General features: G+C 45.0%; 1 protein-coding gene across 4 annotated transcripts in view; it reads right to left on the reverse strand.

Annotated features, from left to right (window-relative positions):
* The window catches only part of DNM1L (dynamin 1 like), a 1,039,542-nt gene that overhangs the window by 898,812 nt on the left and 124,497 nt on the right, over positions 1–16,233 (reverse strand). For 2 of the 4 annotated variants that reach the window (XM_069628196.1, XM_069628198.1), the window contains exon 3: positions 8,732–8,770. The exons of the other annotated variants lie outside the window; for them this stretch is intronic. In XM_069628196.1, coding sequence (XP_069484297.1) covers positions 8,732–8,770 — 39 coding nt within the window. The remainder of the gene's footprint in view (positions 1–8,731; positions 8,771–16,233) is intronic. 4 annotated transcript variants of the gene reach the window in all.

Consider the following 16,233-nt stretch of genomic DNA (forward strand, 5'->3'; position numbering starts at 1 on the left):
GGACAGCAATGTCTACTCTTCGCTTTCCAGTTATGCGAGGAATATTTAAGTGCTTTCAGGATCAGATATATGGCGTTGACCATATGACTTGCAATAATCTGTGGAGGTTTTTGAATACTTATCTGTGTTCACTTTACAGGAAACAAATCAAACTGCTGAATTTCCAAATTGTATCAGACCAGTGCGGATGAACGATCATTATATTCTGCCTAAATATACCGCGAGGCGGATTTACTTATAGGAAGTCGATTCACTTACAGGTACTGATTGTCATATTTCATGAGATACATACAACCTAGTAGTACAATAGATTAGAGAAGTGATTGCAGTGTGTTTATCTTTACAGTGAATGCACTTCAACAAAAGGAGACCCATGAGTTGGTTCTCAGCACGGGACCTCTGACTCCCTACTCCAACAAAGGAGGACTCGCAATTTCGGTGAGTCTCAATCATTAACTTTAGATATGATTACCTAATTTACCCAGTACTCAAGAAAATCTGTTTACTGTGTGGGACACCGCACTTTTTAGCTAATTGCCCTGCCTCAGATCTACTTTGTAGTACTTGTGGTGAATTTGGTTAAAGTTGTGTCATACATTGCATATAGGACAACTATAGCCCCCTACCTTCCAATCTCTTTTACTCTTACTTTTAGGAGTTTAATCATATTCTTGGCAGCTGAACAACCGACATCTCTATATTTTCTGAATAGATGACACAGGTTAGTGAATAGAACCTTTCCTCAGTGAGTCAGAAATGACGAATAATTATTTTATTTATTTCATGAAAAAGAATTAAAAATCATTAAACTAAAACTTTATTTTTGTTAATATTTTAGGAAGAATATTCACGATATCAATACCTGAAGAAGGGCGTAACGCCCGAAACGCATAGACTAGAAATACATACTTAGAACAACTCCCCGTCTAGATATCGAGATAAGGTTATCAAGTAAAATTTAGAATTGACCATTGCTTAGTTATTCTTACTTTGAGTGCATTCATTTGTTGATCTAATAGAAACCCAAGGTGACCGAAAACATTACCATTTGGTTCTTTATATGTGTACTGTTCTTGATATTTTGAATGCTTATTTCTTATAAGTTTTTGTGAAGCGACATTGTATTTTAATTTTGAAAATATATCTTGTTCGAAATGAAGTGACTTGTTACAAATTTATGATTCTAAGAATTATATTGGCAACCTTTGGGTTGTAATGGTCGTTCCCCCATTTGTATCTCAATGTTTGTTGAGGTACCATTTCTTTTTCCATCCTTGGACAGAGCCAGAGAGCACGTACCGCTCTGATTGCAGATGTAGAACATGGTAGTGGCGTTGTCCGTGAAGATCCTTGCCCTTCAGCGATGGCAGCAAGGACTTGAGGGCCCAAAAGACAGCCTGAAGGTCCATGCCGTTGATGTGAAGAGCCTTTTCTTCTGTCAGCCAGAGGCCACTGGCGTGCAACTGTCCGGTGTGGGCTCCTGAACCTTCCAGGGAAGCATCCGTGGTGACCGTCTCCTGGTATGTCGGGACTTGGAACGGAGCCCCTTCTGAGAGGTGAGCACATGCCTCCACCACTGTATCACCCGATGGAACTCTTCGTTGAGGGTGATCTTGTCTGTCCAAGATCCTGAGACCTGCAGCAACCTCACATCCAGAAACCCCTCGAGAGGTCTCATCTGCAGTCTGCAAAGGCAGACACGGTTGATGCAGAACGACTTCATGCACAGCAGCACCTTTACAGTTCGCACTGTAGCTAACCGCGCCGCGGACAGGCGCTGTACCTTCCCCAGGATGGCTACCACACACTTCTGAGGGAGGCGCCAGACATGTTACTGTGTTGAGTCGGGCACCCAGAGCGTTCTGTGATGGCTTCAAGCAGGACTTCGGATAATTTATGGAAAATCCCAGATCGGTCAGCAGACGGACGGTCCTCATCGTATGTTCACTCGCCAACGTATGGGAGCAAGATAAGACGAGCCAATCGTCCAGATAAGGGTAGACTTGGATGCCCTCGAGACAAAGGTGTGCCAACACCAGAGCCAGGCACTTTGTAAAGATTCTTGGGGCAGACTTCAAGCCGAAGGGGAGCGCCTTGAACTGATCGTGTTGTCCCTGTACCACAAACCACAGGAATTTGCAGTGTTTCTGGCAGATGGGGAAGTAGCCGTCCTCCAGATCCAACGAGGCAAAGGAAGTCACCTTGTTCCAGCTGGCCGAGCATGTGCTGCAACGTGACCATCCTGAATTTCTGGGACTTCAAGTACTTGTTGAGGTGTCTCCAGTCCAAGATGGGCGTCCAGCCTTCTGCTTTCTTTCGGGCCAGAAAGTATCTAGAGTACACTCGGAGCCCAGGAGGTGCTAGGGGAACAGACTCCATTGTTCCCTTCTTTAAAATGGCATGGATCTCCTGCAGCAGCTGCGCCACATGCTGTTCTCGTCAAGCCACAGGGGTAATAAGGGGACAGCTGCTTTAGAACTCTAAGGTGCACCCCTGTCAGAGAGCGTCCAGTACCCATCTGTCAGTGGTGATGGTCTCCCACATGCTGACGAACCTCGCCAGCCAGTTCCCCCCCACTGGGATGCACAAGTGGAGGCCCGGAGTCCACGGCCGGTTAAGGCCTGTTTTGATGTTGGTGCCCTGCAGGCAGCGCCGACGCAGTCCTCTACTACCATACGTCTGTGAGCGTATTCTGTAGCGGGAAGGTTGTTAATAAGGGACGTTATATCCCTGGGAGGACTGCTGGACTTTCCTCTCAAGGAACGAAAGGACGGCCGACGTTGCTGCGAGGTACCCAGTGAACGTGCCATCTACATGCCCATGCCAGTCTTGATCACTTGGAGGGAATCGTAGACTGTGTTGACAAAAAAAAAAGTTCTCACCATAAAATGGCATGTCCAACACTTGACTTAACGTCCGGTCTGAAGCTGGTGGCTTTGAGCTATCCCTGCCACCTAAGAGACAGTGTTGGCCATTTGCTGATGTCTACTGCCACTAATGGCGTGGTTCGAGGCCACTTCCCATTCCTGGAACAGCACCAGAGCTCCAACTTTCTTATCATCAGGTAATAAGTCCATACTAGGGCCCAGTTTATAGGAAGTTGGCCTACCGATACGCACGGGGAAATAAGAGAAGAAGTGCCAAGGGTGGGATGGAAGTCAAAGGAGTTGAATATGGGTGAACTCAAAATAGCAACCTGGAATGTGAGAGGTTTGAATAGCTATATTAAAAAAAGGAACTGGGTATGACATTTGAGGTGTCAGAAAATAGATCTAGCGCTCATGCAGGAAACCCACCTGACCAAAGGAAAACAAGACACATGAGCACGGAAATGGAGTGGGATGACTTTGGGCTCAACGTATTCCAGAGGGGTTCTTATTTGGGTGGGACAGACAGTCCCATTTAAGATCCTGCAGACCTTTCTCGATAAAGACGGTTTGATGGTAAGAATTTGGGGATTGTTCGAAAGTAAAGAAATTTGTTATTAATATGTATACCCCAAATCAAGCTACTACAGCTTATTTTAGAACTTTATATCCTAAAATTAGTCCATATAGAGATTGTCAAGTGATATGGGGAGGCAATTTTAATTGTACCTTAGACCCGACGAGGGATAGATCAGATGGTAGATTCTCTTACCCAAACCCTTCGTCCAAAGCTCTGAATACGCTGTTGCGCACACAGAAGTTGTTGGATGTATGGAGAACAATGTATCCACAAGACAGTATACTCGCACTATACTGCCTCACAGAACATATATACGAGGCATGATGGGTTTGTGGGGGAGGAAACATTTAGTGAGTTCATACAAGCAGAGTGTAAAGCTAGGGTCTTTTCGGATCATGCCCCTCTGATCGTTATTTGGCAGGCTCTTCCCCAAAGCCCCCCACCCCAGCCAAAATTCCGACCTGGAGACTCCGGGTTGAAGTATTGAAAGATACAGGGTTACGAGAACATTTGAGGGCTGAAGTGAAAGAATATTGCAAACACATCACAGGCAGTGTAGACTCAGCCGGTCCGCTGTGGGAGGCCTTCAAGGTAGTGGTAAGAGGAGCAACTATATTTAAGTCAATGGGGATGCAAGAGGTTATTACTGCAGGATCTACAAGACCGAATAAACTTTAACGTGGGCAGGGAACAGATTCCTAAAAAAAAGCAAGATAAGTGTCTCGCCTACAACAGGAATGTAGAGAACACTGGGAGAGATTAGGCAAACTAAGCTACAAGAAATATATTGAGAGACAACATACAGAAGCGGACAAGCCGGGCAGACTGTTAGCCTGGTTGTATAAAAGTGAGACCATAAGGCAGAAAATCAGAGCAGTGAAGGGGATATATGGAAAATTGAAGGAGACCCAAGAAGAAGTAAATATGAGTTTCTATGATTATTATACACACCTGTAAAAGGAATCCACGGGGGGAAGAGGAGGTGGATATACAAGGAGACATTAACTGAGATCAACCTTCCGAAACTGAATAAAGAGAGCCTCCTCAATCACAATTTAGGAGCCAGGGAATGTGAAAAGAGTTACCGACAAATAAAGTCCCAGGGGCGGACAGTCTCCCAAGATTTTTATAAAGAATACAAAGCCAACATCCTGTCCCCACTACTAGCAATGCTAAACAAGGCGCTAGACACTGAGAAGTTACGTGGGTCCCTGCAGGAGTCGATAATTATCCCCCTCCCCAAACCAAATAAGCCGGATACGGAATGTGGCTCGTATAGGCCCCTTTCTTTGCTGAACCAAGATGGGAAGATTCTTACAGCAGTCATGGCAAATTGGCTTAGGCCGGTCATAGGTAAGCTCATTCACCCAGATCAAACAGGATACATAACAGAAATATTAATAACTTGAGAAGATTGCATCACATAATAGACTATACCCAGAGAGAGAGTCACAGGAAGTTGCAGTAGTGTCACTGGACGCAGTAAAAGCAGTTGACTCAGATAGCCTAGGCTGCGGGCGGTCCTGGAAGAATTTGGCATTGGGCCCACATAAATACATAAAATGGGTGCGATTGCTGTACAATGCACCGATAGCAAGAGTCAAAACGGGCTCCACGGTCTCGGAACAGTGGCAGCTGTGTAAGGGCACGAGGCAGGGATGCCCATGGTCTCCGATGCACTTTATCTTAGCATTGGAACCACTGGCAGTCTATTTGCAGGAAGAGTATGGGAAGGTGGGTTTACGTACCTCGGGGAGGGAAAGCATATGATCTCATTATACGAGGATGATATGCTCCTATACCTGCAGCACCCGGAAGAGAATTTACAATATGTTCTGGATGTGTTGAAGGTACACGGCACTGTCGGGTATCACTTTTAACCCCCAGAAATCGAAGCTATACCCTTGGGAGAGTACATGGGGAAGCCCATACACAAACTGTCGGTGCTACCAATTAAGTGGGAAATAGATACGTTTAGTTATTTAGGAGTGGACACATGCCACAATCCTAAGATAGAACATATACATAACATGGAAAAGGCTGTTAAGAAGATTGAAACTGCATATCATTCTGGACGAGGCTTCCATTGTCCATGATGGGGCGTGTAGCATTACTGAAAATTGTGGTGCTGCTGAGACAATTACATTACAAATATCCCATTTGCGATACCCTAATTGTTATTTAAGAAATTACATAGCATATGCAGGAGTTTCATGTGGCACAATGAGGTGCAAAGTAGCATTGTGGAAGCTCCAGAATCCATACCAACAAGGGGGTACAAAACTGCCCAACTTTGAGGTATACTTTATGGTTTGCCAGCTGCAATTTGTGGTCAAATGGCTATGGGATAGACAAACACCTGAATCAAGGTTACTAAGTGCGGAAAGCACTACGTTCTTTCTAAATAAAGTGATCTGGCTACCAGGTACGCACACAACCAGCGAACACCTATTGGTGCGTCTGGGGTGCACAATATGGCGCAGGGCATGTCAAATGATGGGGATCATAACACTGTACTCTCCGCAGATAACGCTAGTGGCGCTGTAAGTGGTGGATGAACAAATTAGGCTAAACATGAGGAGTAGATGGGAACCCATGGGGGTGGCGACGTGGGAGACATACTAAAAGAAGGGAGGCCCAAGGATTTTGAAGAGCTTATGAAAGACACAGGGGTGTACCAGGGGGAACACATGTATTTCTGACTATTGAAAGGCTTAAGATGCAGATGGCCAGAGATTGAGACGTCCTTACAACCGGATGAGGTTTTAAAGAAATTTTGTGATGCATCAGAAGGGGGTCACGAAGTCTCACGTATATATGAGCTATTGATGTCCAAAGTTGAGGGAAGTAAGAGACTAGGCAGAAGTGGAAAGCAAATTTATGGGAGCCGATGTTGGACGAGAAGTCAAGCAAAGCTCTGGGGTATCACAAAAAGGTGTCAAGGAATGTGCAACTACAACAGATCCAATTATATGTGACCCATAGAACATATCTGACCCCGAATAAAATAGTCAAGTTTAACCAAGCAGAGATACAGACATGCCCAAAGTGTGGGGCAGTAAATGCAGATCTGGTGCAAATGTTCTGCATGTGCGCTGAGAGGCACATTTTGGGGAGAAGTAGCCCAAACATTGGCAAAGGCAGAGATTACTATGGATGTGGGATTCCCCCATGGCTTGCCTGTTAGGGGGCTTCCCATGACCCAAGCATGCTAAACATGTCAGCAAACTCAAATATTTAGCATATATACTGGCCAAACACACGATAGCGATGGGATGGAAAGCACAAACTCGTGGTAGAGGGATTTGTTCAAACAAGCCAACGCGACCGTGGTGTGGCAGGAAGCGATGGTCAGGAACACAGAACAAGGGGAGGGTGGAGTCGTTGTCAATTAGTAGCAGATGTAGCCGTCTCTGTACAGGGTGCCCAAGATTCAGTGGAGAACTTTGGACACGAAGATACAGTAACGGAGTGAGAAGCAGCTGTAAGCAAGAGGGAGGGGAAGTGGGGGTGCGACATAGGCCTGGAATGGGTGGGGTGAGGGGAACAGAGTAATACAATTGTATGTGAAATGTTTATAATGATTAACAGTTTGTAAGTTGAGTTGACCAAGTGTAAACACCAATAAAAAGGGCTTTAAAAAACAAAATAATAAACTCTCCTACTACACATTTGGTACTACTTCCCCCCCTCCCAGCACTACCCAAATATGAAACTACCCCTTGACTGCTACCAAATATTTTGAGCACTCTTCTTTTTTGGCTTCCATCACTAAATAAATAAATAAAACTCATTGATGCTATGAACCTAGGGAGATACATAAACGTTTATGGGAACTGGGGGCTCCGTATTCAGTCGCATTACATCAAAACTACTACACAGTTTTACCCCAAACCAACAAAAGGCACATTTACAGCGCATTGTGCACAAGTTGTTCCTTATCTGGTGGAAAATTTCCACTGTTTATTGCGCTTAACGTGTTGAATAGAAACACCCTTTTCTCGATGGGAAAATTAATGGGAGTACGGCGAAAACAGCTTGTTTTCTTAACATCTGAACCATTCAATTCTTATTTCCAGATGAGGTTTTTGTGGCAAGCAATCAAATTAGTCTATTGCAGGAACAGCTGGTACCGATTAGAAAAAAACAAAGGTCTAAATATCTGATAAAGAGGACATACTGTTCTATGGGGAGAACAGTGTGCCAAGGCAATCCTTTACAAGCTGATAACATTAACCATATTTGCTCTTTATGGAATTGGTAGGTTTGGAAACTGCATGAGGGTCATACATAAAGTTCTGCTCTTTACTCTAAGCAATCATTTTGACAGTGTAGATCCATCAAGATATCCTACTCCCATGCAAATGCAGTAATAAGGACCAACATTGGTACCTTTCATAGACAATTAGAACTAGCGTCAAACAGTTGAACGCGGGAGCACATTTCAGGAGTCCAGTCTTTCAAATGCAGTTACAGCTCCATAGACACAACCTGTACGGCATGCTTAATACATGTACTCTGTCTTGTTTAAGCTCAGTCTCATTCTCTTATTATGATAGCAAGACATATGAACGTGCTAGCATTATCTGAGCAAGCAGAACAAAAAAGAAAAAAAACAAAAAAAAAAAAAGGAAAAGACTTTCTTGCAGCTATTGCTACTACTAAAGTAATCCCGCACTTGGGACCTTTCTTGTATCACTACAGTCCCACCACCAGCACTTAACACCTGATTTCTGCACTTACCTTTGCACTTGCCACATGCTGGCCGTTACTTTACTTTTGCGATTACTTATTCCCTTGCACTGCACTGTACCTTCCCCCTGCACTTTCCCTTCCCCATCCCAGGCACTTGCGCGATCTGAATGACACCTGGTGTAATAGGATTGTCGGTCCTCCCTTTGTTCCCCCTCCCTTGCCTCGTCGCGACTTCAAACACTTGTGTATAGGCGCATTATAAATGCCATATCAGATCACAGATCTTTACTACAACTATAACCCAATTTAAATAAAATGCAAACATAGCTCACGAGACAGGAAAAATAGATGCCCAACTTAAAGGCAAAATTGTAAACTTGCGCAACAAGTAAAAAAAGAAACAGCCTAAAGCTAAAAGAAAATAAATATTTAGGCTGCACCAAATTAAGAGGGAATGCGAGAAACTGTGCTAGGTTGAAGAATGCGTGCAAGGAGACCCCAAAGCATAGAATACAGGTAGTGGAGGATGAAGAGAAACATGCTTAGATCACATAACATGAAGGAACAAAAGGCAAGTGGAAAACTGAACCTTTAGCAAGGTGCCTTGAGTTTTTCCACTGGACTGGGTCTGTAGTCAAAGAGAAACAGTACAGAAAAGAGAGTTAGGCGTTTTCGCGCCCTGCATCATTCAGAATCTGTTTCATCACCTAAACCCTTAGAAGAATGGGAAGTATCATGCACACAACTACATGTAGGATACGCGCACAAGTAGTTTACTTCTACTGTGACTGGAGAGATATGAAAAGGTACCTACCCAGTAACGGAGATACTCCTACGATGCCATAGGTATATTCACTTTACTAACACTTTGGCAAATTGATCCAAAAAGCATGTGTGGAAAACTACTGCCACTTCTCAAAAGATTGCTTGGAAAATATGAATAATTATGTTAATGGTGATTCAGCTACTCTTAATCATTGCTCTGTCTCCCAACTGTATGGGTAAACCTGCAGCATGAGTGAGAGCGTGTAATGGCAATATCTGATATAGCCAACAGAGTTGCTCCCTATTCCTTTAGATAAAACATTGCAGTTGTGTTGTCGGTACAAACTTGAAACACTTTTCCCTGGATGAGGGGGAAGGAACCATTTCTGACATGGAAATAGCTCCAAGTGAATTATGTGTGGAGTCCGTTAGAAGGACCCCAGAGGCAACGCATCTGATGAGCCCACTATCCAAACAGAAGAACCTTGTCACTGAAATGAGATGTTGGAGGAAGGTTCAGCATTCTCTCAGGAGTCCTTTAATGAAAGGAATTATCAATTTCCTCTGGGATGCCAATGTGCTTGATTTGGGGATCCAAAAACTGCCTCAGTGCATTAACAGATTAAGTTAGAAGAGCCTCTTTCCAGCACTGTGAACAATCAAAACAGAAGAGGCCATGAGACTTTCAAGGTTTGGAAACCACCAAGCAGATGTCGGAGTGCTGGTGGAGATATGTTGGATGTTTGATTCAATGCCACAAATATATCTGCAGAAGTAAACCGCATTACCCAAATGCCTAAAATGTTTCCAGCTTCTAAATACTTTGGCATGATTTCTTACTGGTTGATGGGGAAAACCCCAAGGAATTTAAGGTATTGACAAAAATAACTGGTCAAGTTCTCATCTAGATCGACAGTTCTTTTTTATGATTCACAGTCATCCAGGTAGGGATAGAAGCACATTTTCTGGCGGCGAAGGTGTGGCACTACTACAAAGAACACATTTAAACCTTAAACATTATTGATGGTCCCCTTCATTAGAACGTGGACACATTTGCCTTGGAGATGTACTTATGTTACCCAATCTCTTATTTGAATAGCCGCCAAGCATTGGGGCAGAGGTAGAATACAGAAGGTCTCTTCAGCCATACATTTGTTTAGGTACGACCAGATCTAGAAATGCGCAGATTCTTTCAGATTTCTTGATGAAACAGCCAATACACTTGGTTTCCTGAAGATATTCTAAGCATTCAACAAAAGAAGATTTTGAATTTCTTTCAAAAATTCTGGATAGGACTGGAGATCTTGCTGGAGAGGACATGGGGCAAGGGTGGAATGTTCAGGGCAAGACCTTCCCAGATGTTGAAATCGCATGGGCTCCATAAAAGTAAGAAATCCTACCTTGTACCATGAACGAAAGTTGCTGGAGCTGAAAAAGAGCCCACTGCCTCTCACTCAAGGAGTCAAGTAGTTAAAGGTATCATCCCGTTTTGTGCAAGATGCAGTAGATTTGAGCCTACAACAAAATCTATTTTCTTGGAGAATGCACCCAAAGGAGAAATTGCAAGTTGCTTTTCACGGTTTGTTCTCCAGTAAAGTCTTTAATAGCAGAGGAACATTGGAACCAGACCCCTTTAATGAAGGGCAGATGGCACTCATAATTAATGAGTACATCTGTTTTGTAAGTCAGAAGATCTTCAGCAGCAGATGGCAAAAATAATGTACCCATTCAAGGGGACGTCAAGGAACTTGTGCTGGATGGCACCATGCAAAGAGGTGGCTTGGAGAAGGTGTGCCTTCTACACAGCATGACATTGAATGATGGCCCTAGAAGTCTTGTCAGATAAGTCCTTGCTTTCCTGAAGCCGTTGTAGGTATCTGATCAATTCACAAATTTCGCAGACTCCAAAGGATGATTCAAGGGTCTTCATTTTCTCAACACAAAATGTAGTTTCTCAGAATGTTCACAAGCAAGGTAAAGTCCAATTAAGGGGAGTCCCCCACTCTAGACCTCCCTCCTCGCGAGCCCAGGTTTTCCTACACCCAAAAATTGATATTCAAGATTAATGACAAGTAACCCCACTGTCTACAGCTTAGTCTACTTTCTGGTGAAGGCCTAAAGGCTGTGGTCCTCTCTGACTCACTCACAGACTTCCTAGGGGCTCCCTACTGTAGAAATCTCCACACTGATTTTTCCAAAGGATGTTGGATTGTGCCTACTTCAGCCACACTGTTTCTTTCCATCTCGCACTCACTCCAGTTTGTTCGTTCCCCTTGCAGCTCTTTCTACTCATGGCTTTCCCTTGATACTCTAGGCGTACACTTGCTCTCCTCTGCTCTTTCCCGCTCCATTCCCTCCTCGCCTTCCCTTCTCCCCTCTGACATCCCTCTCCCAGTCCTTACCAGATTCACGGTCATAACCAATATTCCAATCTCAGCTTCATTCTTCGTGACCTTGCACCCCTCTCTCACAAACACCTCACCTGTAATAACCTCCAGCTACACCAAAGGTTCTTCAGCACTTCGCTCCACCTTCCGCTGTCTTGTTAGTCTCATGGTCTTCCCCCACACCTGCTGACCCCACCCGAACACCTTTCACCTCGATGTGCTTCTGAAGACTTCTATACCCATTTCTTTCCTGTTCCAGTCCTTTACTCCCCTCTCCATTGGTTCTGCACTTAACCAGACTCTGGGGCCCAATCCCAATGTAGTCTTTCCTGTTTATCCTCATCACTTCCCATGCACAGAATTTGAATTGGTCTCCGTTGCCGGTGGACGGTGTTCATTTGTTGTGTTAAAGTCTGGTATGGCTGCGGTGGATAATAGTATTGAGGCATGCTAGTATTGAGTGCAGGTTCTTCCCAGGTTGAATCTGGACAGTTTTTTCTTTCTTCAGTCCGCTGTGTGCTCGCAAGCATTCTCGTCCTTGGAGTTCTGAAAAGGCACAGATAGAATTCTGGTCAGAAAATTAGTTGGTATGCATTGTGCGACTGAAAAGGGTACCAAGGTAATGATACAAGGCACAAAGGGAATTGAGGAACTGGGCCATCCAGATTCCCTCGCCCCACCTCTGCGGCAAAACTGGCTCTGGCTTATGCCTTGGTAGCCCTCCTACCTAAGGCTGATTGGGATCCCCTCTTAACCCCCTGCTAGGGTCAAGTCCAAGAGCCTGTCATGTAGCTGCTTTGTATTCTGATAACCAGAAAACAAAAATCGTAATGAGCTTATGGGAGAAGAGGGGAGGAGAAAGTTTGCCATGATTCCCAATTCTGAATACTATAGAATGCCATGATTTTCCTTGTTCTGGGATTCACAGTCTAAAACAGAAGGCAATTCTGCACAGGACCTTTGCATTCACAGAAACACCCATAGTCTGAGCAAGGAGGGTTTCTAGGACTACCAAGAGCTCCTCGTTCGGGGTGGAAAATGTTGTGCCAAGGATTTCAAGATCCCAGCTCTGAATCAATTATCAACACCCTACTCTATAATGGAAGAATCCATGGAGAGCAAGTTTTTGTCAGGAGTTAGGGCCTCATTACGAGTCCGGTGGTAATACAGCTGCAATTCCACCCAGCAGAATTACCGTTACCACCTTGGCATGCAGCCAAATTAGCTCTGTATCACAACGTATGTGGAATGCCCACAGATCTGACTGCAACAGCAATTCCGCCCGGTCGAATTACCACCGAAACAATGCACCTCAACTGTAAATTCGCCGATACCCAGCCTAATTACCGTTAATGCCAGCCAAACTGCGCTAATAGCGCTGGCGGAATTAGCATTGCAGGAACGGAAAGCATAGCAGTGGCCATTTGGAAAAACTCAATCTACCCTAATCCCCCCACTTCTGTTAGCCATCCGGACCCACAAGTGAAGTAAACATGTCTCAAGAGAGGTCTATAGGAAAGGTGCCATCGGCTGCACAAGCCAAAATTCAGTGAGGGGGGGGGGGGGATCTCCAAGTCCCCACAGATGAGGTGGTTGCCCATTGCAAGGAACTTTGGCACTCGCCAGCAAAAAAGATCTGGGTAGCGGAAGGCTGCAATCTGGGATCAATAAGCCAGAAACTGACGATCGTAAAAGGTGGAATGACTTTTGGGTCAGAGTGCGCAGCCTCCTCTCCAAACACAGACAGGAGGCAATGGCCATAGGAGGTGCAACCACGGAGCCCCTTGCCCTCACCCTGTGGGAGAAGGAGTATAATCCTAGCCATGTAGGGGATGCAGAGTGTAAGGAACTCATGGTGGCAACAGTAAAGACAGACACATGATCACAGTTCAAGAGTGTTTATTAAACTGCATTAATGGGTGAGAAAAAGGCCTAATCTAAACCTAAATCTAACATGGGAGCAATCTACGACCATCAAATAAGGCAGTCCAGCTGTATCTTGTCAAATAAAAAGGGCCTATTCTAAAAGATATTTAAAAATAAAATATTGCCATTCCTTGCCACTAAGATAGAAAATAGTGTGGGATAATGTTCAGAAGAAGAAGAAAAAAAAAAAAAAAATGTTCACAAAATGGGAAAGTCCGGATGGTACAACTGGGTCTCCCTTCCTCACGTTTTTAGTGCGGGGCAAGGTGGGATTCTAGAGCACTGCACACTTCTGGGCTTCTCCAGCACCAGCTTCCAGTTAGTTTTCAAATGCTCAGGGCCTTCTGTGGCCAAGTCTCTTTTACACAAAGTTTCTTGCCTCAGAGAACCTGATGTGCTGTAAACAACAAAATAAAAGTTCCTTTAAGACTTTCTTCACGTCAGGTGATATCCCTTCACCTGTGGATCCCCCTCAACCGGACTCGGATCCTTTTCCAACATTGGTCTCTCAGTCGGGTTCACTACGGCCAGTTTACACAGTTCATCAGAAAGCAGGGTTCCCTTCCCCTAGCTTTCTCTTGACTACGCGTCAAAGACTTTGACTTGTACAAGGGGTTTTACTCGACCCTCTATGACCACTTTGACCTCTTGCGTCGGGCTCTCCTGAAGCCTCCTGGTAGATGTAGTTTCAACAAAAGTGGAAACCAGCGAGAGTCTTATGAATGATTACCCACATGGCGCCGGACCATTCTGCAGCTGGATATTCCCTCTTCTTTCTTAAAATTTCAGTAACATACAAGTTCTTTGTTCACAAGTTATTTTAACTCCAATCATGTGGCCGTTTGCAACCTTCGCTCAAAATAGTCGTGTTTACCATCGGTTCTCCCTCTGATCACCGGCTGTGCTGAACTCCTTGGCGGTTCTTGTCTCTGGAGTCAAGGACAGTACCACGGTGGCACGCACGTCTCCCCCGCCTTAGTTATCTGAGTGGTAAGCCCCCGTGCACCATTGACATCTGATACACCACACGTTAGCTGTAGTTCACGGTCCGATTCCTTTGACTGAGGCTTCACGGGTCTGGGTCGAAAAGTGCAAGGGCACTTCCCTCTGTAGTCCTTTCAGATCTCACCGCCTTCCTCCTCCATTTGAACTGTCGTCCTGGAAAAGCTTTCTCCTCATGCGTTTTGCCTTGCTCAAAGTGTGCTCTCGTGCTCCGCCTTTTATCCCTGTGGGGAAAGGGAAGTCAGGTGTGTGGTTGTCAATTGCCTGACCCTTGCGTTGTGAGAGGTCAGGTAAACGGCGCTGGCGTTAGTCCATTGTCTTTCACCACATGCAAAAGCATTCATGTTGGAAAAAGGGGGGTGGGGGATGGTAACGCTTCTAAATATCCTATGGGATAGGATGGGGAAAAGGTTTGATAAGGAAGGTGTACCAAGTCTCGCCCATCGGTGTCCCACTTCCCGAAGAACCCCTCCCCCCCCCCCCCCAGCCCCACATCCAGGTGATCCTTCCCCACTGGTCCACCCCCAGGAACTGGATCCAATAGTGATTGACTGTCTGCCACCTGGAGGACAGATCTGCGGGGATTAGCGAGTGAGACCCCTTCAGGTTTCTCACAAGAGTCAGTGGAGCGGAGGCTGGTGCCAGCTGCCAAGAGGCAGGTGACGAGTCAGCTTCTCACCCCCTCAATGCACAAGGCAAATGACCCCACCAAAGAAAGTGTCACTGAACTCAGATTGGCCCAATGGACTGGTATAGATGCAAGCAGGTTCCGCATCAGGCACCAGTCGTCTGGGCCAGCGACTGGGGTGCCACCGTAGCCCCCTTCCCCCACACCAGCCCGGGGTGAGGGGCCTGCAAGGGAATCCTGAGCTGGTGTGGAGCGTGAAGGTTCAGCATGCGCCCTACTGAAATGACATGTGCCAAACAGCACCTATTGGCGCTTTGCGTGCATGCAGGAGTGTGGTGTGCAAGTGATAACGATACAGCACAGCTGCAAAAAAACCAGCATGAGGCGGACTTGACTAGTGAAGTGCTCTAGGCACTGCCAAAGCCAAGTCCGGCCCTGGATGCCAGCACAATGCCATTAGAAGATTTATTTTATTGTACTTATTTCATTTGTTACACGTCCAGACCCTTCGGTATCACGGCGAGGTTACAGACAGCTTGTTAAGTATCTTATACAGTGTTACAATACAAACAATTGGAATAACAGTAGGGCAGATGACTCTAGGAACAGTGTAATTGCACAATTGACAAACAATGTAATTTCAACTAGGGTTATACATAGATCAGGGATAGTCATTTAATTAGTAAGGTGGATCAGTCTGGGTAGGTGAGCGTGGGAGGGCCTGGTGAGTCAGTATTGGTTAAACAACCAAGTTTTCAGAGATTTTTTGAAACTGGTAATGGTTTCCTCATTTTTTATTCTAAGTGGTAGCGAGTTACAATAGGTAGGGGCCAGGACTCTAAAACTGTTACCTCCTGCAACGCAGGATTTCTATTAGTGCCTTATTATTTGATCTCAGTGCTCTATTAGTCTTTTTTTCTTGATAAAATTGTTGAGATAACGGGGGGCTTTGTTTGTGAGATATTTATACACAGTACATAAGTGTTTTGAAAATAATTCTAGCTTTAATGGGCAGCCAATTATTTTCTCGCCTTATGTTAGAGATATGTTCTGATTTCTTTATACCTAATGCCGCTCTAAGAGTTTTATTCTGCAGCAGTTGTAGTTTTCTGATATTAGCATTGGAAGTTCCCAAGAGGACGACGTTACAATAGTTGAGCTTAGTTAATATCAATGCTCTGGCTAGCGTTATGCAATTGGTGGGTTTAAGGAATTGACGGCTCAGAGCAATGAGTTTGGCCGTGTATGCTGTAAAGGATGAGAGGGCTGAGATAGGTTTACACATGGTGAGGTTGGCATCTAGATATACGCCAAGAGTTTTGACCTGCTTGAGAACTGGTATCAGAGTTCCGTCGATATTGATGCGTATGTAGTCTGGGTGGA

The sequence above is a fragment of the Ambystoma mexicanum genome, chromosome 12 (genome assembly GCF_040938575.1).
Source record: "Ambystoma mexicanum isolate Mex_15411 chromosome 12, UKY_AmexF1_1, whole genome shotgun sequence".
NCBI lineage: Eukaryota > Metazoa > Chordata > Amphibia > Caudata > Ambystomatidae > Ambystoma > Ambystoma mexicanum.